The 27,220-nt window shown below is 40.5% G+C and overlaps 1 protein-coding gene across 4 annotated transcripts; it reads left to right on the top strand.

Moving 5' to 3' along the window:
• Wtap (Wilms tumour 1-associating protein) lies at window positions 1–25,745 on the top strand. Of its 4 annotated transcripts, none has more exons than NM_001379058.1 (8): window positions 1–235; window positions 6,591–6,628; window positions 9,032–9,087; window positions 10,736–10,794; window positions 11,595–11,722; window positions 17,070–17,248; window positions 22,985–23,139; window positions 24,493–25,745. In NM_001379058.1, the coding sequence occupies exons 2-8, from the start codon at window positions 6,599–6,601 to the stop codon at window positions 25,074–25,076; spliced, it is 1,191 nt and encodes a 396-aa protein (NP_001365987.1). In that variant the 5' UTR covers window positions 1–235; window positions 6,591–6,598; the 3' UTR covers window positions 25,077–25,745. The 4 variants fall into 4 exon arrangements, with proteins under 4 accessions (NP_001365987.1, NP_780603.1, NP_001107005.1 ...); NM_001113533.1 differs by lacking the exon at window positions 1–235 and adding an exon at window positions 285–467; NM_175394.2 differs by lacking the exons at window positions 22,985–23,139; window positions 24,493–25,745 and having other exon boundaries at window positions 5–235; window positions 17,070–21,524.
• Window positions 25,746–27,220: the final 1,475 nt, after the last annotated feature.

Here is a 27,220-nt window from a genome sequence, read left to right as displayed (position 1 = left end):
CTCGCGGGCCCGCCCTTCTCTCCGGCCGCTTCCCTTCCCAGCCCCGCTGAGCTTGCAGAGCCCCGACGGGGCCGGTGCGGGCTTCCGCGGACTGTCTCCGTGCGGCGGCGGCGTAGTGCCGCTGCCTCTCCGCGCCCCGAGGTCCCGAGCGGGGCCGAGCCGGCCGCCCCTCGCCCCTTCTCTCCAGAGGCGCCCGGCGCGGTGACCGAGGAGGCGCCCGAGAGGCGCGTCTCGGGTGAGTGGGCCACGGGCGGGGTCTCCGCGGCGCGCTCGGGGCGGGGCGCAGTCCGGGCGGGGCGGGGCCGGCGGCAGGGCCGGCTTTCCTCCCTCAGCGCCATTTTGTGGCTGCGAGACCCGCAAATAAAGGTTCTCGCCAGCGCTGCGGCGGGAGGAGCGCGGGGGGGCCGGCGGCGGCGCGGCCTCGGCCTGTGTGACTGGCGGCGCCCGCGCAGCCTCGGGCTGGGAAGGTAGGTGCAGCCCGCAGCGGGAATGGCCACGAGGGCCTGTGGGGCCGGGGAGCGAGGCGCGGCCGCCCTAGACCCGGGGAAATGCACTCCGGGCCGGAAGGGCGACCGGGCCTGCGGCCGTGCAGGTTTCCCGTTAGGCAGAGCGGTTTGCTGCCCGTGGGGATCCTTGCACCGCTTCGCGGCCATTCTACTTCCGTCCCTGACGGCAGGGGACAGGGCGGGCGTTCCCGCGGCCGGGGAGGCGGGGAGGCCGGAGGCCGCCCTCTCGGGGCTGACTGGCCATGCCGGTCCTTTCCCCGCCTCTGTCGCCCCCTCCCACCTTCCAGGGTTCGTCACCGGGGACCCAGAGGTACCCACAGTTCTGTATGGCACAAGTGAAGCATTCTGTTTTGTTTTTTGGGTTTTTTTTTTGTTAAAAACAATTCCGTACCACGTAGTAGCTTGTCTTTGCAACCACGTTCACCTGTGGACTTCCATTTTTACATAAGTGCATGCATTGTGAGAGTAGTTCTTTTTTTTTTTTTTTTTTGACAGCTTAGTGGAATTTTTCGTGAACTTCTAGTCTAGTTTTGGATTTCTGTATGGCTGATTTGACCGTATTTAAAATTGTTTTGCATAAGACAGCGGGTGCACGGTAGAACAAGACCTAAGTTTTCCTCTCTGTGTACATGTTTTATGGGCGTGGGGGGCGGCTAGGCCTTGTGCATGCACGCTAGGCCAGCCTTCTGCCGTTCAGCAATTCCCCGAGCCCACAGTTCTTGGTTTGAGAATGAGGAAGTCAGTTAATTTGACCCCAAAGGACTAAGAATACACTGTAAGCTGGTTGTAAAGATCGGTGAGCCTGTTAAAGCTTCAAGGAGCATGTTATAATCCTCTACGTTTTATTTACGCCTTTTTCATCGTTTTCACGCTCTACCCTAGCCTTTTCATTTAGTTAATTTTATTGTTTGGAAAGATAGGTGGAAGTCACAGATCAGTTACTACAAATTCTACCTTTCTTTCCCTTTAGCTTATGTTTGAGCTTTGGGACTGGAGAGTTGGCTCAGCAGTTTCTCTTCCAGCACCGGAATGATGGCTCTTGACCATCCTTAACTCTTGTTCTGGAATTTTGACTTCCCACTTCTGACCTCAGTGGGTGGCATCAGGCGTGCACGTGATGCACATATATACGTGCAAAACATTCATAAAACATTTTTAAATGCGGTCTGGAGAGAGATGGTTCAGCGGTTAAGAGAACTGACTGCTCTTCCAAAGGCCTGAGTTCAAATCCCAGCAACCACATGGTAGCTCACAACCACCCATAAAGAGATCTGAAGCCCTCTTCTGGTGTATCTGAAGACAGCTACAGTGTACTTACCATATAATAAATTTAAAAATTTTTTAAATGCCTTTTTTTTAAACGCTTTTTTTTCTTTTAAACCAAGCATCATGTTTTCTTATAGGTAAACATGTAGACGATTTGAAACTATTGAAAACAGACATTTTTGAGGTGGCTAGGTTTCACTCATTCATTCACTACTGCTGGGGCAAGTTAGGGGAGGTTGCAGTCTACAGGATGGCTTCTGATATGATTGAAACTGAATTTTAAGGATTTGGGCAGATGGGTTTCTAAGAGTGCTTTAGTTCTTCACTCTTAAACAGATGAGTGTGTTTGTACACTATGTTATGACTTGTATTTTTTGTTTTTGTTTTGGTTTTTTTCTAGTTCATTTTTTTCCTTTTTTTAAATTTCATTTACATTTCCAATGCTATCCCAAAAGTCCCTCACACGCTCCCCCACCCACCCACTCCCACTTCTTGGCCCTGGCGTTCCCCTGTACTGAGGCATATAAAGTTTGCACGACTAATGGGCCTCTCTTTCCACTGATGGCCGACTAGGCCATTTTCTGATTCATATGCAGCTAGAGACAGGAGCTCCAGGGGGGTACTGGTTAGTTCATATTGTTGTTCCACCTATAGGTTTGCAGATCCCTTTAGCTCCTTGGGTACTTTCTCTAGCTCCTCCATTGGGGCACTGTGATCCATCCAATAGCTGACTGTGAGCATCCACTTCTGTGTTTGCTAGGCCCCGGTTTTGTTTTTCTTTTTCTTTTTTTTTTAATTAAAGATTTATTTATTTATTTATTTATTATATATGAGTACACTGTAGCTATCTTCAGACACACTAGAAGAGGGCGTCAGATCCCATTGTAGATGGTTGTGAGCCACCATGTGGTTGCTGGGATTTGAACTCAGGACCTCTGGAAGAGCAGTCAGTGCTCTTAACCACTGAGCCACCTCACCAGCCCCGGTTTTGTTTTTCGAGACAGGGTTTCTCTGTATAGTCCTGGCTGTCCTGGAGCTCACTTTGTAGACCAGGCTGGCCTCAAACTCAGAAATCCGCCTGCCTCTGCCTCCGGAGTGCTGGGATTAAAGGCGTGTGCCACCACGCCCCGGCAACTTGTAATTTTCAAGCCTCCTCTTGTCATATGTATCTAATGTAGGCTCCTCTTGTAAATGTTAGCCATCTAGATTATTGGTGTATAATAGAGTTGTATTTCTTGTATCGTGGTCTTTAGAAGCTTTACTTTATCAGCTTTAGCAAATCAAGATATAAGATAGCATTCTTATCTTTATCTCCACTTTCCTGCCTCTAAATACTTTATATTTCTTGTCACTAACTAAGCTTGGGGAAATTTTTCAGTATTCCCATAATTGAATAAGCTATTGATACAGGGTGTTAGGCATTTGTTCTTTGCCTGAAAGATGATGTTGGTAGAGTTTATTTTCTCTGTTGATTGTGTTCAAACAATCTTTGTTTATATAGTGTTTTTATGGTACCAATAACAGATCTGCAGCACTTTGTACACCAAGCAACACTGGCATTTTCTTTGACTGATATGGAAACTGAAGCCCAAAGTATTAAGTGACTTGATCAAATAAAGCTGTGAGACTGAAATAGCATTCTGATTTCTAACGAGTTCTCTTACTCCTGCAGTGCTGATACTTCAGCACTGCCAGACGATGCCATTTCTTACATCGTGATTTATTTTAGCAAGGCATATACATACCTTCTTTCATAAACTTACTTTGGCCTGTGATTGCCTTTCTCCAGAGAGTACTAAGTTGCCTAACTTAGGATCATAGTGTTATGATCTGGAATGCTAGGCACTTAGTAATTCCATAACCCAAGCTAGGCTTTAAGAGTAGATGGCATCCTCTATATTCTTTATACTGTCTACACAAATAACTTAAGTTTAAAAATATATTTATTCGGTTTTATGTTATGGGTGTTTTGTCTGTACGTCTGTCTCTGTACCACATCTATGCTGTGCCCTTGGAGGTTCAGAAGAGGATATCAGATCCCTAGAACTGGAGTAACAGTTGTTATGAGCTACAATGTAAGTGGGAATTGAATCCTGAAAGAGCAGTCAGTATTCTTAAATTCTGAGCCATCTCTCTAGCTGCTTCCCACCTTGTGTAATTTTAAAATCAGTCATTGGACGCTTGCCAAATTATTCGTGTTTTAATTTTTCTGTTTTGCTTTTGTTTTTTGTTTTTTTGTTTTGTTTTGATTTTTTTGGTTTTTCCAGACAGGGTTTTCTCTGTGTAGCCCTGGTTGTCCTGGAATTCACTTTGTAGGCCAGGCTGACCTCGAACTCAGAAATCCACCTGCCTCTGTCTCCCGAGTGCTGGGATTAAAGGCGTGCGCCACCACGCCCGGCCTTGCCTTTGTTTTTTAAAGAATTACTTATTTAGGTGTATGAGTACACTGTAGCTGTCCTGAGACGCACCAGAAGAGGGCATCAGATCCCTTTACAGATGGTTGTGAGCCACCATGTGGTTGCTGGGAATTGATTGAACTCAGAACCTCTGGAAGAGCAGTCAGTGTTCTTAATCACTGAGCCATCTCCCCAGGTGTATGTCTGTAGCCCTGGCTGGCCTGCAACATCCTTGCTGTGTAGAACTTGAAACTCTCCAGCCTCTGCCTCCTGCGTGCTACTGAACGATGTATGCTGTGCTTTTCTGGGGTTTGTTTGCTTGTTTTGTTTTGTTGAGACAGGGTTTCTCTGTGTAGCCCTGGCTGTCCTGGAACTCACTTTGTAGACCAGGCTGGCCTGGAAGTCAGAGATCTGCCTGCCTCAGCCTCTCAAGTGCTGGGATTAAAGGGGTGCACCACCACCACCCGGCACAGTGAGATTTTTAATAGAGAAGATTTAATTTATGATATGCTCATTTAGAGTGTTTTCCTAAAATACTGGTTTCTTCTGTACAACAGACCTGATTGAGAGCCAAGGGGTCAGTGGTGGTGTGACTAGACTATTTCATGCATATGGGAGTATATGTAAATTGATAATGGAAAAATCTTTATTATGACAAGTCAAATATTCATTAAGAAATTAAATAGTTTTTAAAAACAGTATAACAAAATGTTCAGTCAAAATCTTTTTTTGTTTATTTGTTTTGTTTTGTTTTTTTGAGACAGGGTTTCTCTGTATAGCCCTGGCTATCCTGGAACTCACTTTGTAGCCCAGGCTGGCCTCGAACTCAGAAATCCCCCTGCCTCTGCCTCCCGAGTGCTGGGATTAAAGGCATGCGCCACCATGCCCGGCTTCAGTCAATATCTTAATCATTTAGAATTTTGAGACAGTCTCTATGTAGCTTTGGCTGTCTGGAACTCTCAATGCAGGGTGGCTTCAAAATACAGGGGTCCACCTGTCTATCCTTTCAGAGTGCTCAAATTTGAAGCATATATTACCACACCCAGCTTATAGTTTAGAATTTTTGATAGGTATAGTTAAGTAAAATAAAGTGGGAAAAATATAAGGTAACTTTGGGAACTAGGATCTAGTAATAACTGACTCCTTGTTAAGTTTGAATGTTAGAAAATATCAGGTGTGTTATTACAGGAACTTTTTAAGATTTAGTCATTGCATATACAGTATTCTGCATGCATGCACACTTGCATGCTGGAAGAATGGCTGTGAGCCACCTTGTGGTTGTGGGAATTGAACTCAGGACCTCTGGAAAAGCAGCCAGTTGTCCTAACCGCTGAGCCATCTCTCTAGGCCCTAAAGATTTATTTTTAATTCTGTGTGTGTGCTAGTGTGCATATGCTTGTCTGTGGAGGCCAGAGGTGTTGGTTCTCCCTGGAACTGGAGTTGTGAGCCACTTTATATGAATTCTGGGAACTGAACTTAGATCTTTGAGAGCAATTAACTGCTGGGCCATCCCTTCAACCCAAGAATTCATGGTTTTTGTTGTTGTTGTTGTTGTTTGTTTTTTGGTTTTTGGATTTTTTCAAGCCAGGGTTTCTCTGCCCTGGCAGTCCTGGAACTCACTCTGTATACCAGGCTGGCCTCGAACTCAGAAATCAGCCTGCCTCTGCCTCCCGAGTGCTGGAATTAAAGGCGTGCGCCACCACACCCAGCAGAATTCATGTTTTAATTGTGTATAAATTATTACTTCAAAACAATTTAGATTTAAAAAAAATACTGTCCCTCAAACTGAGTCAAGTAATGTTTAGTGCTCAAAATCTTCAAGTGGAGGTTTTGTATTTGTTAGGTTAGCTGTCCCTATTCTGTCTATTTATTTCCCAACTTGTGTAGTGCATTGTTTAAGGTCCATTTGTTACATGGTTCTGTCTTTAAGGTATATATACTTTATATTTAACATCGTTAGAGTGTAGTGAATCACATGATGGCTTCTGCTTTACTGTCACAGCAATGCTGTACAAGTCAAGGCCAGCAAACTGGTGGCCGGTGCTGCCCTTCTAGGCCTTTAGCAACAGGCCTCGGTGGCCTTCTGAGGCCTGACTTACACTTTTTTAAAAATAATATAACCACGATGATGAAAGATGTTAGCAAAGAGGAAATTTGGTGAAAGTTACGGGGGTACTTATGTCTTTTGTGCCCTTTTTTTGGTGGTTGTTAATTGAAGCTATCCTGGGCTAACTAACCTAAATTGTGAAGAGTCCTAGGTTGAATCCCTTTCACTAAAATGAATGAAGGGACCAAAGTGCTGTGAAATACAAGATTGTTTAATAACTATTTCACAAAACAGTTTTGTTTTGAGGAGAAAAAACTTTAATTGAAAGAAAATCAACTGAAAATCTTTCCCCCACCCCCACCCCTTATTTTTCAGGGTGCAAGATGACCAACGAAGAACCTCTTCCTAAAAAGGTATGTCAGCAGCTTCAAACCCTCCTTTCTTAGAGTTTAAGGGGCTATTCTATGTCCTTATTTTCCACTTCCTTTACCTTGTACTTTGCATCAAGGGACTACAGCTTTAAGATGTCTCTGTATGTGCTCAGTTTCACAGCTTTTAGAAGGCATTACAGTATTCCTGTGATCTTCACTTCTTAGCCTGTATTACATTACCATATACACACGTGAACAATTTCTGAATATTTTACAGATTTTACACACATCTATACACACACATGTATGTATATGTTCCTATTTTTGCTCCTATTTTGTTAAACCCCCAGGGTTGTAACTTAAATCTATCCACCTGAGTATTTTTCAAGGCTACACCTAATTAGTTCTTGTTTTTTTCCTTTATTTTCTAACTTTGGATGTTCTGGCTCTATAGTCCTTTACTGAGTTTAGCTATCATTACTTATAGGTAATAACACTACATGTATCCTGAAGTTCTGTTAAACAGTGTGCTATAGGCTATGGAAGGATTTGTAATTCAGTTTGGAAAAGCGTAATGTTATATAAAATTCTGCCTAAAGTTTTGGAGTCAACATTATTCAGGAGTGAGTAATGAACTGTGGTTTGCTTTCTCAGGTTCAGTGTTTTTTCCTGTTTTGTATTGTGACACTAGTGTTACTGGTTAATACTTAGAAACTCTTTAAAGTGTTCTCTGTGCTTCTAGGAATCAAAGTCTGCTTCTTGCATGCTGTGCAGGCAGTTCTCCTTTTGTCTAGGCTCCCTCTTCCAAGAATTTTTTTGTTTGTTTTTTCGTTGGTTTGGTTTGGTTTGGTTTGGTTTTTGGTTTTTCAAGACAGGGTTTCTCTGTATAGCCCTGGCTGTCCTGGAACTCACTCTGTAGACCAGGCTGGCCTCGAACTCAGAAATCCACCTGCCTCTGCCTCCCGAGTGCTGGGATAACAGGCACACGCCACCACTGCCTGGCCAAGAATTTTTTTTTAATAAGAGAAATTAATAGAGCCATAGAAAAAGCATTTCTAGGGGCTGGAGAATGGTTCAGTGGTTAAGAACACCGACTACTCTTCCAGAGGTCCTGATCAATTGGAAGCAACCACATGATGGCTCACAACCATCTGTAATGGGATCTGATGCCCCTCTCCAGGTGAGTCTGAAGATAGCTACAGTGCACTCACATACATTAAATAAATACTTTTGAAAAGTAGAACCTAAGTTGAAATTGTTTCAAACATTTAGAAATGCATGCATGCATGCATGCTTGCTTTCTCCTTTCTTTCTTTCTTTCTTTCTTTCTTTCTTTCTTTCAAGATTTATTTGTTATTAGGTGTAAGTACACTGTATCCGTCTTCAGACACACCAGAAGAGGGCATCAGATTCCATTACAGATGGTTGTGAGCCACCATGTGCTTGCTGGGAATTGAACTCTGGACCTCTGGAGAAGTCAGTCAGTACTCTTAACTGTTGAGCCACCTCTCCAGCCCTCAAACTATTGAAAGTTGTAGATTGATAAGATGTTTAGTAACATTCTATGAGCTTCTTTCAAAATCAGCATCTGGATTAATAGTTTAAAACTAGGGAACTGGTACACTCACAAGTTTTTCAAATTTCTTCATTTTTTTCAAACGTTCTCTATACAACTGCAGTTGTATCTCAAGATAAGCATCTGAATCCTCACCACAGGGCACTTTGATGCCCTCCCTCCCTCCTTCCCCAGGCTTGTAGTGATAATCCATTTTCCAGTTTCTTTAACTTCCTGAGTGCCTCAGGAAGGAAATCAGGCATGTATGTCCTCCTAAGATTATCTTTTCACTTTGTATTGCATATCAGTAATCTTATTTCTACTTGCTGCTGAAGAATATTGAATATATGGCTGGATCAGTTTTTCTGTTTTATTTTTTTTCTGGTTTTTCATAACGATTTCTCTGTGTAGCCTTTGCTGTCCTGGAATTTGATCTGTAGAATAGGCTGATCTTGGAACGTACAGAGATCCACCTGCCCCTGTATTATAATTATAGTTTTACAAGCATTTACCTGTTAAAGGACACTTGGACGGCTCAAGGATGCAAATACTGGTTGATGTGGTGTGTGAAAGTTTAATCTGACTGATGTGAGTTTTTTATTTCACTTGTTTGTTTGGTTTTAATTTTTAATTTTTTGTGTATCTGTATTTTGGGAATGCTCTGAAGTGGAGAAATGGTGTCCTTTGGAGCTGGAGTTCCAGACAGGTGTGCACTCTGACTGATTAGGTATTGCGAACTAAACTGGTTCTCTGAAGAGTTCCAAGCACTGTTAACCGATAAGCTTTCTCCAACCTTCACATTTAGTTTAAAGCTATTTTCAGAGTTGTTCCTGTGGAAAACACTTTGCGCTCTGAAAGAATACTCAGTCTGTTTTAAATTTTCTTTCTAGGTCCGACTGAGTGAAACAGACTTCAAAGTTATGGCACGGGATGAGTTAATTCTAAGGTAAAATGTTCTTTCATCAAAAATACATATACATCATACTATGACTACCTACTTACCATTATGCCATCCCTAGTTTGGGTTTGCTTGTTCTGTGGGGTTTTCTTGTTACTGATTGTTTGAGACAGTGTCTTCCTATGGAAATTAAGATCCTCTTGCCTTAGCCCACCAAGGGATAGGAATACTGGCATGTTTCCACTACAGTAGCTGACATGGTTGTTTGTAGTGTTTGTTTGGGGGTTGGCTTAATTTGGGTTTTTTATTTGTTTGGTTTTGGGGGGTGGGGGTTGGGGTATGTATGTGGGGAGTTTTTGTTTTAAAACATGGTTCCTTTGTGTAGCTTTGGCTGTCTTGGAACCTCTAACCCAGAGTTCCACCTGTCTTTAAATCCCACTGCTGGAATTAAAGACGTGTGCTATTATTATCTGATTCAGTGTGACTTTTTTTTAATGTTAATATAGCCTCAAGTCACTTGAAATATTTTTTTGGATATGTTTCCTATGATTCTTCAGTATGTAAGCAAGAAGAACTATAATATTAGTTTAGGTGATTCATAGATTGATAGCAACCAAATTTTCTTTTAGAGCTAAAATACTCAAGATTAGTTACACAGAAAGCATTTATATTTCATATATACCTTGCTAGAGAATGTGTTTAGTTTAATAAATCAGCAAGCTCAGGGAGGGCACAATGGTTCAGTGGGTAAAGGCCCTTTCTGTGTAGACCTAGCTGTAGCCCAAGCTTAATCCCTGAAAAACAAAACAAAACAAACAAGTCTACAAGACGGTTCCTTAGTCTCTTCCACATGTGTACCATGGCAAATGTGAGCCCATATACAATAATAAGTTTTTACTAAAAACTATAGGAATGGGGGCTGGTGAGATGGCTCAGTGGGTAAGAGCACCCGACTGCTCTTCCGAAGGTCGAGTTCAAATCCCAGCAACCACATGGTGGCTCACAACCATCCATAATGAGATCTGACTCCCTCTTCTGGAGTGTCTGAAGACAGCTGCAGTGTATTTACATATATTAATAAATAAATCTTTAAAAAAAAAACTATAGGAGTGGGTGTTTTTCTGAAACAGGGTATATTCAAGTTGGCCTCAAATTAGAGATCTCCCTTAGTCTTCTGAATATTAGAAATACAAGGGTATATATACTAAAATAGTCTGACAGGTAGTCTTATTTCAATACAATTTCAAAGGATGATCCCTACCCCCACCTCCAGCCCCACCCCTACCTCCACCCCTAGGTTTTTCACGATGGGGTTTCTATATGTAGTCCTGGCTGTCCTAGAACTCTATAAATCAACCAGGTGGGCCTCTGCCTCCCAATGCTGAGATTAACATTACCACTACCTGGGTCTTTTTGTTTTAGTCTTGCTAAGGTGCCAAGCTGGCCTTGAGCCTTTGTAGGTAACCTATGCCCAACCTATGTGTATGTTCTTTTGCCTTACCTGTCTTCTGTAAATTGTGAAGAAGCAGTAAAGCTAATGAATGCATTTGCTCATTAAACTATGTTTGTAATTATGTCAAAGTTAAGTATAATCCAGCACAGTTTTTACTCTATGATAATGGGTGTGCTTTCCTAGTGTATTTAATATAAAGGTAATTTCAATGTAACCACTAATATGAATTTCCTTTTTACTTAGATGGAAACAATATGAAGCATATGTTCAAGCTTTGGAGGGAAAGTACACAGATCTTAATTGTAAGTTTGATCCTTCCTAGATAGAGATAGTATAGTTGTCTTTTTTTTTTTTTTTTTTTTTTGTGGTTTTTTGAGACAGGGTTTCTCAGTGTAGCCTTGGCTGTCCTGGAACTCACTCTGTAGACCAGGCTGGCCTTGAACTCAGAAATCCGCCTGCCTCTGCCTCCCGAGTGCTGGCTTCTATTTATTTATTTATTTATTTTTCCTTTGTCGATTTCCGAGACAGGGTTGTTGCAGGAGTATTCTTGGTTTTGTTTGGGTTTTTTGGTTTTTTGAGACAGGTTTTCTCTATGTAGCCTTAGCTGGCCTGTTACTCTGTAGACCAGGCTAGTCTTGAACTGATCTACCTGCCTCTACCTCCAGAGAGCTAGGATTAAAGGTGTGTTCCACCATAACCCTGCTTGAGACAGGGTCTCATACTATGTAGCAGAAGCTATCCTGGAATTATGATCTCCTGCCACAGGCTCCTGAGTGCTGTGATATAGCCAGGTTTCTGCTCTGCCAGGCCAGTTAATGTCATTGTTCTATTGAGTGGGTTAGAATGTATTATTGTGAGTTTTATATATTAAATATACTATAAATGAGTGTAGGCGTGTGGTCTCCTGTGTTCAGGTGTGACTGGTGGAGTACAGAAGCAGCTCAGTGTGACTCCCTGGGGAGCTCTTCCGAGCAGGAACAAATAACTTGTGTCCAAAACTGAAAACTTAAAGGCGTTAAAGGCGGTGAATTTTTTGATTAATCTTGACAAGAGAATTTTCTTTTGGTTAGTGAAATTTGTAATTTTGATTTCTTTTACTCAGCAAACGATGTGACTGGTTTAAGGGAATCTGAAGAAAAACTAAAGCAGCAACAGCAGGAGTCTGCACGCAGGGAGAACATTCTTGTCATGCGGCTAGCAACCAAAGAGCAGGAGATGCAAGAGTGCACCGTGAGTGTCTTTAAATAGTGATAATAGCAAATATAAGTGTACTGTTTTTAAAGGGTACAATGGAGAGTGGTTGGGAATGGAGGTTCTTTTTGGTGTGTTTGTTTGTTTTTGTGGGTTTTTTTGTTTTTTTTTTTTTTTGTTTTTTGTTTTTTGTTTTGTTTTTTTTTTTTGTTTTGTTTTTTTTTTTTTTGAGACAGGGTTTCTCTGTGTAGCCCTGGCTGTCCTGGAACTCACTCTGTAGCCCAGGCTGGCCTCGAACTCAGAAATCCGCCTGCCTCTGCCTCCCGAGTGCTGGGATTAAAGGCGTGCGCCACCACGCCCGGCTGGGAATGGAGGTTCTTATGTTTGCTTCCATCTCAATTCCTAATTTCTATGGAGTCTGTGTACCTTTTGCTATCATTAGGCAATTTGTGCTGCTTGCAATTGAATATGCAACTGTTGTGCATACAGTGGCACTTTGAGTCACCAGGGCTTTGAGGACGATGGTGCTCCCATCACCTTTTGAGATGGGTTTTAGGTTTTTGTTTTGTTTTGTGTTGCGTTGGGATTTTTTATCTATCTATCTATCTATCTATTTTGCCTTAAGCTTTTCTTGTCGTATTTTTAATATTTATTTCATGTTTATGAGCATTTGGCCTGCATTTATGACTCCGCACTACATGTTTGCCTGGTGCCTGTGGATGCCAGAAGTAGGCATTGAATCCTCTGTAAAAGGAGTTACTGATGGTTATAAGCCACTATGTAAGTGCCCGAGCAAGAGCAGCCAGTGCTGTAAGCACTCAACACATTGTTTATGCCCTTCCCTATGTAATACAGCCATTATTCTTCTATCTACAATTCAAAGGTGAGGCTTTGCAGGCAGCACTGGGGACAAAATAGGGAAAGGATACATAAAGTTGGAGTTACGGGTATGGCTGAAACTTGGTTAAGGGTTTAGGGACTTGTTTTACCCTAGGTATAAGTAATAGCTGGAGTTTTTTGGTTGGTTGGTTGGTTTTGTTTTTTTAAAGTTTTGTTTTGTGTGACAATATGTCACTACATAGCTCTGGCTAGCCTGAAGGACTCCTTATGTAGACCAGACGGGGCTTGAATTTACAGAGATGGACCTGCCTCTGCCTTCCTGGTGCTGTATTAAAGGTGTGCACCACTCTGTACAGCTACTGGTGGAAAATTTTTCAGCAAAAGACTCATGAGGTTGGTTAAGTCACTGGTACCTGGGAAGGGTGTCTTAAATAGTCTTCTAGGCACAGTCAGTAGGACCTGATCAATTAGATCTTGTGGGGCAAGCTATTTAATAAGTCATAGGTAGGTCTCATGTTTATACTGTGTGACTGTGAAAGAGATGGAATTTAGAAAGAGAAGAGCATAATGCTAGGGAAACAGGAACTGCAAATCACCTCTTCTGTCCACCCACCACCAGCTCACCAGTTAAGAACCACTGATAGTTAGATGTAGGCTAGAGAGTTGGTTCAGCTGTTAAGAGTACTTGTTCTTGAAGAGGACCCAGGTTCAATTGCCAGCAACCAAATGGTGGCTTACAGACTAACTCTAGTCCCAAGGGACCCAAACCCTTTTTCTGACTTCTCCTGGCACCAGGAATACAAATGATGCATGTACACATGTGTAGGCAAAACACAACATGTAAGAAAATGTAAATCTTTTTTGTTTTGCTTTGTTTTTTGAGATAGGTTCTCTATATGTAGTCCTGGCAGTTCTGAAACTTACTGTGACACACTGGTTTCAGACTCAGATCTGCCTCTGCCACTTGAGTGCCAGGATTAAAGATGTGCACACCACACCTAAAAAAGAAGTGTCGAGGCAAAAGTTAGTTTTAGTAAAAATAGGAATTGAAAACTTTTATGTTTAGCAGTCAGAAAGATAGTAGGCTACTTTTTAGTAGGACCTATTGCTTTGGGGGCTAAGGATAAAAGTAAGAATGGAGTAATTAAAGCAGGTGATAATTTCAGATAGTTAAACAGAACTAAGAGAATGTCTGTAGGGTTCAGAGCCTGAGTTCAGAACTGCAGTACCAGGTAAAGAGCTGCACATGGAGAGCCCTGAGGAGCCAGTGGAGCGAGGCAGACCTCTGGGGCTTCCTGGCTGCAGTCAACAAGCAACAGGCCAGTGAGATACTTTGTCTCCAAAAACAAAGTGGATGTTGTCTAGGGAGGGAAAATACTAGAGGTGTATAGCCAGGCTAACACTCAAGATGGTTCTCTGGCCTATACAGAAACACAGGTTTACATCTTTAGTAAAATTGTATTTAATGTGAAAGTCAGAGGACAGCTTGCAGCAATTCATTCTCACCCTACAGATCTTGGGGATTGAACTCAGGCCAACAGACTTAGCAACAAGTGCTTTCCCCCATTAGAAATCTTGCTAGCCCTTAAGATTTTTTTATTACTATATTTCATTTATTTATTTATGGATATTTTATGACCTGCGTATTTAAGTTAGAGGACAACTTGTGGGAGTTGGTTCTCTTTCCATCATGTGGATCCTGGGAATTAAATTCATATTATCAGGACTGACAGCAGGCACCTTTAGCTGCTTAGTCATCTTGCCAGCCCTAAAACTTTCCTCCTGTTTTCTTCCCTGGCAAAGGGGAGTTTGTTCTGGTTACATTCGTCTCCTTTTCTATTCGCCTCCTTTTCATGACCAAAAGTGCTAACTGTTGGGATTTAGTTTGAGTCAGTGTTGTGAGATTGTTGTAACCAATGAGGAGAGCACATGAGACACACTGACGTGATGTTATTTAACTCTCCTCTTAAAATACTTTAGTAGCGCTGGGCAGTGGTGGCACACGCCTTTAAACCCAGCACTCAGGAGGCAGAGGCAGGCGGATTTCTGAGTTTGAGGCCAGTCTGGTCTACAGAGTTCCAGGACAGCCAGGGCTACACACAGAAACCCTGTCTTGAAAAACTAAAAAAAAGGGGGAGGGAAAGGAAGAAAAAAACAAAACAAAAAAAAAACCTTTAGTAGCTAGCAGTACTTTGAATTAATGGGTAAACTTTCTGTTTAAAATTAATTTCTTTTACATTTTTCCAAAGGAGCTGGGCAAGATGATCTAATGGTTAAAGTGCTTGCTTACTGCTTGTGCAGAGGACTGGAGTTCCCTTTCCAGTACACTCAGTTCCCTATATAAATGCAGCCCCAGGGATCTGATGGTCTCTGGGGGTACCCTCAGGCACATGCTCATACTGACATACAGATACAAAAATTAAGTAAATACTGTTAGAGCAAGCTTGGGCTCATGGTGCTATCCTGCTGTGTACAGTATGGATCTCTGAATTCCAGGCTGGCCAGGTCTACATAATTAGACTTTGTCTCAAAAGAAAAACATAGTATCTCCATAAATATTCTTTTCTATTTGTGTACAGTGAACTCATAAATAAATGTAGTCTCAAGTCAGTCAGTATACTTGTGTCTTCTACTAAATTTATGGTAAGGAATTTAAACTTCATTTTATTAAAACATAGGGTAGGGTAGAATTGACTATATGACTCAGTAGTCAAAGATGCTTGCTACTGTGCTATATAGCCTGAGTTCAACCCCCATGACCCACATGGTTAGAGGAAGAGGACTGCACTTACCCCATAAGCACAAAATAATAAATGTCCCAGCACTTGGGAGGCAGAGGCAGGCGGATTTCTGAGTTCAAGGCCAGCCTGGTCTACAGAGTAAGTTCCGGGACAGCCAGGGCTACAATGAGAAACCCTGTCTGGAAAACAAAACAAAACAAAACAAAAAAAAGATGCTACAAAATTTCACTAATATAAAGATATAATGTCACTACTGTTTTAAATTTAGAAGTGGAAATTGTGTGAAATTTAACCTTTCTGTGGGAGTTTTATGTAGTTTAAGCAAAAAGTAAGCAATGAGAAACCCTGTCTGGAAAACAAAACAAAACAAAACAAAAAAAAGATGCTACAAAATTTCACTAATATAAAGATATAATGTCACTACTGTTTTAAATTTAGAAGTGGAAATTGTGTGAAATTTAACCTTTCTGTGGGAGTTTTATGTAGTTTAAGCAAAAAGTAAGCTAAGACCTTACCAGTTCTTCTATAATAAAATTTTAAACTTTGCTTCTTTCTAGCAATTGTCAGTCCTTAAAATAAAAACATGTTGCTTGTTTTTTGGTTTTGTTTTGAAACTAGATCTCACTGTATAACCCTGGCTGCCTTAGAACTCACTGCATAGATCAGACTGCCTCCCATGTTCCACCATGGTCAAGTTTGGTTTGGGTTTTGGTTTAAGTTCTTTTTACTAATGTTTGTGTCTGTGGGTTTCTGCTGAAGGATGCCACAGGTGTTGGATCCACCCACCCACAGCCCCACCCCCAACCCTGGTGGAGTCCTAAGCAGTTTTGGGCTGTCCATTGTGGGTGCTGAGAGCTAGAATTCTTCATCCTCTGCCTCTGTAAGAGCAATTCATGCTCTTATTTATGTATTTATTTATTTACTTATTTCCATTTTATGTGCATTGGTATTTTCCCTCATGCATACTTGTGTATGTGTGATGGTGTCAGATCTTGGAGTTATGGACAGTTGTGAGCTGGGATTTGAATCCCAGTCCTCTGAAAGAAAAGTCAGTGCCCTCATCCACTGAGCTATCTCTCCAGACCCCAGTTCATCCTTCTAACTGCTGAGTGTGATGGCAACCCTGATTTGGCTTGGTTTGGTTTGGTTTGGTAGAGTTTGGTTTTCAGACAGGGTTTCTCTGTAGTCCTGGCTAGCCTTGAACTCAGAGGCTTGCCTCTGCCTCCTAAGTATTGGAACTAAAGGCATGTGCCACCATTCCCCAGCTTATGATATGGCCTCTGTTTTGTTTTGTTTTAATGCTGTTTTGGTTGTACAGTGAAAGTAACCTCATGAATTGCCTTAAACAAAGACGTGTGTTTTCTTTTGTCCCCGTTTTTCCTTTGTGGTTGTAGAGACTAAAACGTAGGGCCTTTTTCATATAATGCCAGTGATCTGCTACTAGGCTACATCCCCAGCCTTTGGTAGCCTTCTTTAATTAAGACACAGTCTTTTTTTTTAACTCTTAGGAAGCTTAAAATCCTCCCTCTACTTCCTAAGGGCTGGAATTATAGGCATATGCCATTGTTCTCAGTTTTGGTACTTTTTCTAGGGTTTGTGTTGTTGTTTGAAATTGTGTGAGATTTGACTCAAGGGTCTTGTTCTGTGTGTATGCTCTCTGTTAAAGAGCTACACCCTTAACTTTAGGGAGACTTAATATCAAAGGGGTACAGACCTAACATAGGCTGACTGAGTGTTTAATAAGAGTGTTTCTCCTCTTAGGGGTTCTTTGGTTTGGTAGTAATTGTACCCTTTGCTTTGCACAGACTCAAATCCAGTACCTCAAGCAAGTTCAGCAGCCGAGTGTGGCCCAACTGAGATCAACAATGGTAGACCCAGCAATCAACTTGTTTTTCCTAAAAATGAAAGGTGAACTGGAACAGACTAAAGACAAACTGGAACAAGCCCAAAATGAACTGAGTGCCTGGAAGTTTACGCCTGATAGGTAAACAAATCATACTCCCCAGTCAAGACTTCCCTGACAGTCCCACCTCGAGAAAGCTGTGGTGGGACAGCCAAGTACTCGTTTCCACACCAAGACTCAGACTTTTTGAGCCAAAAAAGCCACATTCTTATACTGTCCAGCTTGTAATGGTTAATGTAAAACTTAGCAGATGAACCTTGTGTTTCAGCTTTTCTCTTCCCCTCCCCCTTGCTTCAGAGGCCTGATGCCGTCGGACTATTCCGAAGAAGAGGCCAACTCCGAAAAATTCCCCTTCTAGGACATGTAGACACTTTGAAAAGTGTTTCTGTTTGAAGAAAATAGAGGGAAAAACAGAAGTCTTAAGTCTGTGGCACACTGTGTCTTCAGACAGTTTCGAGGATTGAAATCCTAGAGGTTTTAAATCATGAATTGAACATGTAAAATTCCAGTAAAATGTAAAAATGGAATATGCATCGCTCTTAGCCATGAGCATAGTGACTTAGAGACACTGTACATCAGTTATGCCAATAAGACTGTGGACTTCATGATTGTTGAACTACTGGGTCAAAACTCAAATGAGGTGAATTTGCCTTTAAAGGACTTACTTATGCTAAGAACCAACTAATAGCCGTGAGACAATCACGTCATAGCTACCAGTACAAGTAGAGCAAATATTTATCCATTTAGCTCTGAGCTCTATATTATATAATGGAGCCTTAAATCTATGTGGTTTTTATCAATGGTTTGTCTTTTGAATGGTTGTGGAAACTGTAGATAACCTTAACCAAGGACTGTACAAACGTGAAGGTGTGGTCTCACACTTCAGGTTTAAAGTGTTTGAAGCATTATAAGCATTCATTTCACAACTAGATTGTATATGGTATTTGGCTGTGATGAGACTCCCATTATTCAGTAAACCCTCATCTCATTCAGCAGGCACATGTTAAACAGCATTGTCGTTGGTGTGAAATGGGGGAATGTGTTCCTTCATTGTATTGGGCCTTTTGTATCTATCGAATTCCTGATATTAAATTAAATGTGCCTTGAAATAGTTGGGTTTTTTTTAATTCAAGGAATACTCTGATAATTTTGTTGTATTCAATATTTTACTTTGGGGGGCTATGGAGAGCAGATCAACACTTTGGAAAATTTATTCTGTGCTCTTCAAAGTGAAGGGAAAGGCTGTCTCGCTTAAAAGACTATTCCAGATGGTATAAAAGACAAGGAGACTTGGCATTTGGCCCCAGGATATTACAGTAGAACATATTGTGGGACAGTCTCACAAGGTGCCTGCCAGAAGATTGGGGAAATAATGTGTTGGATCTCTGGGCTGGCCCAAGTGAGATGGTTTGTGAATTGAAAAAGGTATAGTGATCATTTCTAGCAAACTCATTTGCTCATTTAGATAAATGAGGCATTATATTCTTCATGCTTCCATCCAATCCTGGAGGTGAATTTTTTTCGTCTATAAGTCACCAGTTTGAATTTTCCCTTGGTGATAATGGAGTCTGAGATGAGTAGAAGATAAATGTTCCAGCATGCCCCAACGTTTAAGTGCAGTTTTAACAAGGGTGACTTAAGTTCTCTCTTAATCGTTCCAATCAATTGTAAGTATGCTTATGTTTGTGCTTTAGTGGACTGACTGTGGGCAGGGTGGGCTGGAGGAATGATGTGTATAATTTTTCAGGAACAAGTCTGCTTCTAAAATTGTCACTGGGGGTTTGGAGGGTAAGTAAACCAGTCTGTTTAAAAGTAGTTTATTGTGACAAAATTGGATCTTTTGTATTTATTTCATGCATTTTCAGGTTCATGGTTGAAATGATTCTGAATATAGTTTTAGTGGGTTGAATAGTAATTGGTAAAATGTATTGCTAGTATGTACTCAGATTTAGCCAGTCTTTCTCTGCTGCTTGAATACAGTGACTTTGAGGCCTGTGGGCCTGCTTTCTTGTTATTGTTAATCTTCTCTCTTAATAAGACAATACATGTTCATGTATACAAATGAAATACTAGAGAAAGATGGGAGATGGAAAGTGTCACTCATGGACCTGATGTCAAACTACCCCATTCTGCTCTACAGGACCAGTACCACTGTTAAATATCTTGGGTGTCATCGAGATAATTTGTGGATACACAATGATTTCATGTATATTGGTTTTAAAGAAATGTAATCATATGGTACATACACATGCTTCAAAGCTTTATTATTTCCCTTCATTTTTATCTTCTAGGTATTTTTTTAGCATATCTAGATTACTACCTTTTTAATGGTCTCTTAGTATTTTTTAATCTTATTTTAACAACCCATCAATGAGGTTTCATTATATAAAACTAAACCATGTGATATAATGAATCAAGTACTAAAACTACATTATTAATTTGAAAATAAGTAGTACTTAATTAGTAATGTGGAATGATTCCAATGATTGGGTTGTAAGGTTTCCTATATGTATATGGTATTCCTGCCCTTTGCTGCAGGTCTAATTTTGAGGGATAAAGATCTTTTTAGCTGGATGTGGTGGCTTATGCCTTTAATCCCAGCAGTGATGAGGCTGATACAGAAGGAGAGGGGACTTAGGAGTACGTTCATAGATTTGTATCTCAAAGAATAAACAAAAGAACTACTAAGAAATGGATTGTGATTCCTTCCATAATATTGTCAGCTCTACACTTTCATTTGACAACACAATCATTGTAAGAGTGTTTAGGAATATACTGGTCATTTTCAACTTAGTCATTTAGGCAGTTGTATGTACAACTCTACAAAGTAACCTGGCTTCCTTCCCTTGATTATTAAGGTAATATACTGATGCCCCTTGTGTTTTAAGTATTTCCTGTTACTGGGATTATTTGGTTTTAGGAGTCACCTCAGCACTTAGGAGGCAGAGGCAGGCAGATCAGGAAGTTGAGTGTAGCCAGGACATCACATTGAGAAACAAAAGGAACTAGAGGGTTTGGCCCAGTGGTTAACAACTGGCTGCTCTTCCAGAGGACCCAGATTCAATTTCCAGCACCTACATGGCAACTTACAGCTTTCTAAAACTCCAGTCCAGGAGAACTAATATGCTTCCCTCTAGCACCCGGCGTGCATGTGTTGCATAGACTTACATGCAAACAAAATACCCACACTCATGAAAAGAGAACAGAAATATTTTTAAAATACAAAGGCATTTTATTTTTTAAAGACTTATTTGTATGTATATGTGAGTGATTTGTCTACATGTCTTTCTCTCCACCATGTGCATATGGAGGCCAGAAGAGGATGTCAGGTCCTTTAGAATTGGAGTTATAGAAGGTTGGGAGCCAGCATGTGTGTGATGGGGATCAAACCTGGGTCCTGTAAAGTAGCCAGTGTTCTTAACTATTGACCTCACTTTCCAGCACCAATTTTTAAATTTTTTTTTTAATGAAAGCAATAACCTCTACTATCCATTTTAAAATAGTTGTAGTTAAGTTCTCTCTCTTTCTACTTATTTTGTGTTGCTGAGGATTGGATCTAGGGCTTTGACATGGCTAGATGAGCACTTTACAATAGAGCTATATCCTTAGCCTTTTCTTTGGTGAAGAGTACTAAGGATTGAACCCATGACCTCACTTGCTAAATAAACTCAGAGTACACTCCCAGGTCCCTCACTGTTTTATGTGTGGAGTGTGTTTATGTGTGCTGTTATAACCACAAGTACAGATTTTATACAACATAGTTGCTAACATAAAAATTAAAGCAGTTTTGAGGTATTTTAGAGGTACTCCTTGAGACAGGGTCTCTCTGTGTGTCTAGTGCTGGCCTATAAAACTAACTTCAGTTTATGCTAGGACAATATCAGCCTGCTAAGCATTAAGCTATGTTACACATTTTTAAATAAAATACTTTAACATTTTTGATATTTTTGTATGGGGCTAAGGCAAGTGACCAATTAATGTATTTTATACTTTTTTTTAAAGTCTTTATTTTCTGGCTAGAAAATCTGTTGTATATGATTCCAAGAAACAGGTAGCCATAACTTTAATCCAATACTTACAAAGTAATACAAACTGTAAGAACAGTCAGTTCCAGGGCAGCCAGGGGTAGTAAGAATCTTTCTCTCCCCTCACCCCCTTTTTTGTTTTGTTTCATTTTGTTTTTTTTTTTTGAGACAGGATTTCTTTGTGTAGTCCTGGCTGTCCTAGAACTCGCTCTGTATATCAGGTTGGCCTCAAACTCAGAAATCTTGCCTGCTGGGATTAAAGGCAAACACGTGTTGGGCCAGACCCTGTCTCAAAAGAAAAAAAGAAACGAAGTTATTGGAATATGGGTAGCCAACTAGAAGGAAGAAGGAGCTCTGGTGTCTTTGGCAGTGGTGTCCACATCTTGTTTCCTTGTTAGATTCTCCGTGCTTGTTTAGTGGAGGCTGAACTCTGAGGAGGTCGATAGGAAATGTGGGTAGGGATGTAGAGCTACAATAACTGAAGGCAATGGTTAAACAAAGAAAACTTAATACATGCACTCAGGGCTTCTACTGTGACTCCTTTGAACATTAGTAACCTGGGTTTTATTGTTCCAAAAACATCTGTAAGGAAATTTTAATTGCACTTTATTGTTGTTATTGAACTGTATTATATAACATGAGCTGTAAGTTAAGGAACCCTACAACATTACCTGTAAAAGAGTTGTCTACAAAGTACTACTATTTTTAGGTGTTCCTAGGATCAGATGAAAATCTGTGTATCTGGAAAGTGCAAGTCCCGCTATATATGGGAAAAAAAACACTCTAGTACCAAAGTGTTCCTAACACAATTTGAAGAATGTTAAACTGTTCCTATGCAAGTCTCAAAGTTAGTACCACAGTTACATATTAAAGTTATTTCTGCTGTTATTGCTAAGGCTGAAAGCAGTGAGATTTTTATTGGTTTGTTACTTGAAATTTTGATTACCCTTTTCAGTTGTTGTAGGAGTTGAATAGTTAGGACACTATTATTGAAAACTAAACTGTTCTGTGGCACTCATAATCTGGCAGATAATTCAAGGTTTGGAAAATAGCCCAAACCTTTGTGACTTGGTATTATACAGTCTAAATCACATCCCAGTATTATATGTTCATCAGGAATAATGGCCCACACCTGTATTCCTGGTGTTTAAGAAGTAGGAGGATTGCAATTTTAACATCATCCTCTACTACACAGCAAAAAGAAAGGAAATTATGTCTCAGTTAAGTTAAATAAGGAATTAATGGATTTCTATTTGGGAAGTCTTTTAAAAGATACATTCTTGTATAGAAGTTATATGTGCCAGAGAACTGCCTAGTTAAAGGAATCCATTATGTGTGTTTCCTAGTAAGAATATATTCTTATTCTTTTATAGGTATTTTATAGATGATAAAGGGGCATGCGTTTGTAATTGATACTACACGTATTTTCTTAAAGAACCTTTCTGTTTGATGAATTAGTACCTTGGTGTTACATTAACAGTTAAATCCAACATACACGTTAAATGGCCTATTTCTTCTTGAAATGATAATTTAGGATGAGAACCTTGATACAGTAGGAACAAAAAGTGGCTATTTGGCACTTTTTGTTTAAGGTTTATTTTTGCTGTTCTTGGTAAAAATACTGAAGTGCAGAAGATGGACATGTTCCAGAAAAGAAGATGGTAATTACAGGGTGGCATCTCTGTAACATAGTTATGTTCTGTACGTGTTGATGCTCCAGTTATTAAATTGTGAGCAAAGGCTAGAGAGAGCTTTGTCTTCATCTTGTGATGATAGGCTCTTTCCTTTGCAGCCAAACAGGCAAAAAGCTAATGGCGAAGTGTCGAATGCTTATCCAGGAGAACCAAGAGCTTGGAAGGCAGCTGTCCCAGGGCCGTATTGCACAGCTTGAAGCAGAATTGGCTTTACAGAAGAAATATAGTGAGGAGCTTAAAAGCAGTCAGGATGGTAAGGAGGTTTTTATTTTAACTTTGCACTGGCTTTATAGCTACCAGCCTTGTGGTGGATGAGATTCTGTGCATGTTCTTAGATGATGGCTACCTAAAATTGTGCATGTACCACCTACCATTGACTTATGAAACAAAACCATTGAATGTTAAAAGAGTGCTCCCCAAGGTACTAATAGCATGCAGGGACATTTTTCTAAGTTTGTGTGTGTGATGTTTTGTTTAAGGTGTAAGAATTGATAACTCAGTGCATGAGCATCACTAACAGTGTCTTCTAAATATAAATCTTGGAAACTTGGTCATTATACTTCCTTAAGGTACTCTTCGTTTAAAAGAGGATTTAGTATTGAAATTTGCTGAGACAAACTAAATGTGTTTGTTACTATAGTCCTTTTTTGTCTAAGTGTAGCTGCATTTTTTGTTTGTTTTGTGAAGTGGATTAAGAGTTAAAAATGGATCCACACTGTAAACTGAGAACCAGTGTAGTTAGTTGGTTCTTGGTTGCAAAGAAAGCCAATAGACAATGTTGTTGTCATTATTAGTTTTTACTGAGTAAACATGGAAGTGGGGAGAGTTTATGTAGTTTGTTGTTCTTAAAGCCTTAAAGACAAAACAACAAAAAAAACCCCAAAAACCTTAAAATTGACTTGTATACTTTGGCAAGCCCCAGTTATTTTTTATGATTGTGTTCTTGTATGTGGAGCAGACTTTGGTTCGTACACATACATCTTTGTGAGGTTAGAGTAAAAAAACTAACACTGTCTTGAGGGCTAGAGATGCTGTAGATTTAATTTAAGGCCCTGGCTAAGGGTGAAGAAAAGGGACACAGATAAGATTTTACAAGTTATCATCAATTGTATGAGGCAGGATGGTTGCAATCAAATTTTAGCTTGATTTCTTTAATATAGTATTTAAAACATCAGGCCACCCTCCAAATGTTTCCTTCTTGGTGATTAAAATTCCAAGTAAATTCTTTAAAGAATCTATTTTGGGGTCTTGGTGGTCAACTAGCCTAGCCAGAAGGGTAGGTTCCAGGTTCAATGAGAAGTAAAAAGCTGTAGAAAAGAGACATCTGGTGTTGACTTCTGGCCTCTCAATGCACACACATACACAGGTGAGTGGGTGTGTGTACATACAGCAGAGAAATGTTTTAAAATGTTAAGATATTAGCCGGGTGGTGGTGGTGGCGGTGGCGGTGCACGCCTTTAATCCCAGCACTTGGGAGGCAAAGGCAAGTGGATTTCTGAGTTCGAGGACAGCCTGTCTACAGAGTGAGTTCCAGGACAGCCAGGGCTATACAGAAAACAAACAAACAAAAAATTAAGATACTAAAGTTTGGCTCTCCTTTGCACAGAACTGAATGACTTCATCATTCAACTTGATGAAGAAGTAGAGGGTATGCAGAGCACCATTCTAGTTCTTCAGCAACAATTGAAGGAGACACGACAGCAGTTGGCACAGTACCAGCAGCAGCAGTCTCAAGCTTCAGCTCCAAGTACCAGCAGGACTACATCTTCTGAACCTGTAGATCAGGCAGAGGTCACAAGCAAAGACTGCAGTCGTCTGGCAAATGGACCAAGTAATGGCAGCTCCTCCCGCCAGAGGACGTCTGGGTCTGGATTTCACAGGGAGGGGAGCACACCTGAGGATGACTTTCCTTCTTCTTCAGGGAATGGTAATAAGGCCTCCAACAGCTCAGAGGAGAGAACTGGCAGAGGAGGTAGTAGTTACATAAACCCACTCAGTGCGGGGTATGAAAGTGTAGACTCTCCCACGGGCAGTGAAAACTCTCTCACACATCACTCAAATGACACAGACTCCAGTCATGACCCTCAAGAGGAGAAAGCAGTGAGTGGGAAAGGTAATCGAACTGTGGGTTCCCGCCATGTTCAGAATGGCTTGGACTCAAATGTAAATGTACAGGGTGCAGTTTTGTAATATTTTTCCAGAAAATTTTTATACAGTGTCATTTAATTGGGGAAAGGATACTGTCAAAAAATTAATGCATACTTTTGTCACAATTTACCTTTTTGTGGGTGTGTTTTTGTTTTGTTTGGTTCCTTTTTTTTTTTTTTTTTTTTTTTTTTTTTTTTTTTTTTAATTGCTTCAATACCTCTGCCACTTTGAAAATTGTAACAGTTAATTACTTTGAACATTGCTAAAAGGACATTTTGTGTAGGGTCAAGTTATTTTTATATGAGTTAATGTGAAGTTGTAAATGGGAATCTATAGCAATGATGTCTGTATAAATCTGTCTTATCTAGAACTTGTGCTGTCAGGGCACTCTTCCTCACGCTGTTGTTACTCATGCACCATTCAGACTTGTTAGAGTAGATGTGGGTTTAGGACTGCCAGGTTTGCCCAGTATAGTAGTTTTTATCACTAAAAAGTTGGACTTGGAGTCCTATAGTAGTTTCAGCGTTAGATAAAGTTTTTCCACCATACATCTTTAGGTGCATTCATCTTTAGGTGACTGAATGTTAAGAAATCTGTGTGCATAGTTACTAAGTTTTTATGAACTGTTGTGTCCTGTTAATGCATATTGCCCTGTGACTCCAGTATATCTCACCTGTACTGACCAAACCTAAATAAACATTTTTATTACGACTCTTGTTTGTTTTTTCCTTTTGTCTTGGGTGTGTTTAGCAATTGTCCTTTCTTTTCACTGAATGGCTGAATTGCTACTTACTCTGTAGTATATACAAAGATCACATTAAAACAGTCTATGCATTAAGTCTGACTATCCACCTAATTTTAATTTGCACTTTTCTTTGCAGAATGAAGTGGGAGTTTGACTACAGCTCAAGGACTTTGGTTTTGGTTTTTTTCCCTCTTGACGTAAAGATCTCATTTTTTAAAAAAACTAACCAAATTTTAGGTTTTTGTTGAAGAGCAGTTTGTTCTTCAGATCTGATTTCAGGGAATAGGTACAAAGATGTTTGCTTTAAAGCATTGGCCAAATAATGCTTTTTCCAGAAACAGCATCCTTGCATGTATTGTAAGGAGGTCTATGGGTCTGGACATGTGAAACAAGTACCCTTAACAGCTGTGCCATCTCTTTGTCACCACTCCCTTTTTGCCCACCTTCTCTCTTCCTCTTCTCCCCACCCATGCATCTGCCGGATTTATTATCATCCTTAGTTTGCCATTGTTCTCAAAATGTGGCAATGATACCTGGGCTAACACTTAGAGGACTATCATTTAAGCTCCCTTGACAACATCCACTCTTACGTTAGCAGGTCACCCAACCATGATTCTGAGCTTAGTCCTTAATGTTTTCCTGCCTCCCTTCGTGCTTCTGAATAAAAGGAAGAAAAGAAACAAACCTGAGCAGGGTTTGAGGTTGCTGTGCCAAATACTTAAGAGATTGGAGCGAGAAATGAACGTGACGGCTGTGCAGTAAAAATGCAAATTAAGGGCTGGAGAGGCTGCTCAGCAGTTAAGAGCACTGACTGCTCTTCCAGAGGTCCTCAGTTCAATTCCCAGCAACCACATAGTAGCTCACAACCATCTGTAATGGGATCCGATGCACTCTTGGTGTGTCTTAAGACAGCTAGAATGTACTCTAAAATGCAAGTTATAAAAGCTTTTAAGTATATAGTTAATGATGGCAGGCTAAGGCAACAAGCTTGATTAAATAGTCTTTGGAAGCAATTTGAGGATGGCACGGCTCTGCTTAGCATAGTCACAGCCCAGGCCATCCAAAAAAAAGAGAAAGCAAGCAAAACAAAAAACAGTTTATGAACAAAAGAAATTGAAAGCAGCATTAAGTCTAGCATTGAAAGGTGGGCTAGTTGTCATATACTCAGTTCAGTGAGTGAACAGTTGGTTGTGATGGTAGCTGTTTTATGTTGTCTAATCAAAACACTGAGAGGGTGAAACAGGATTGAGAAATCAAGGCCAACCTGAAGCTACTATCTCAGAGTGAATGCTACTATTGAGAAGACGAGTGTGAGCATGTGTAAAAAATGCTTCCTATTAAAAATATACTTCAACAGATGAGCTTGTCCTTTCAACTGTGTTTAATATGGCCTTTTGTAAAAGTAAAATTCATGAACAAACAGCATTTTTCTGACAGTTGG

This window comes from Mus musculus, chromosome 17 (genome assembly GCF_000001635.26).
Source record: "Mus musculus strain C57BL/6J chromosome 17, GRCm38.p6 C57BL/6J".
Lineage (NCBI taxonomy): Eukaryota > Metazoa > Chordata > Mammalia > Rodentia > Muridae > Mus > Mus musculus.
This window is presented reverse-complemented; position numbering and strand designations above follow the sequence as displayed.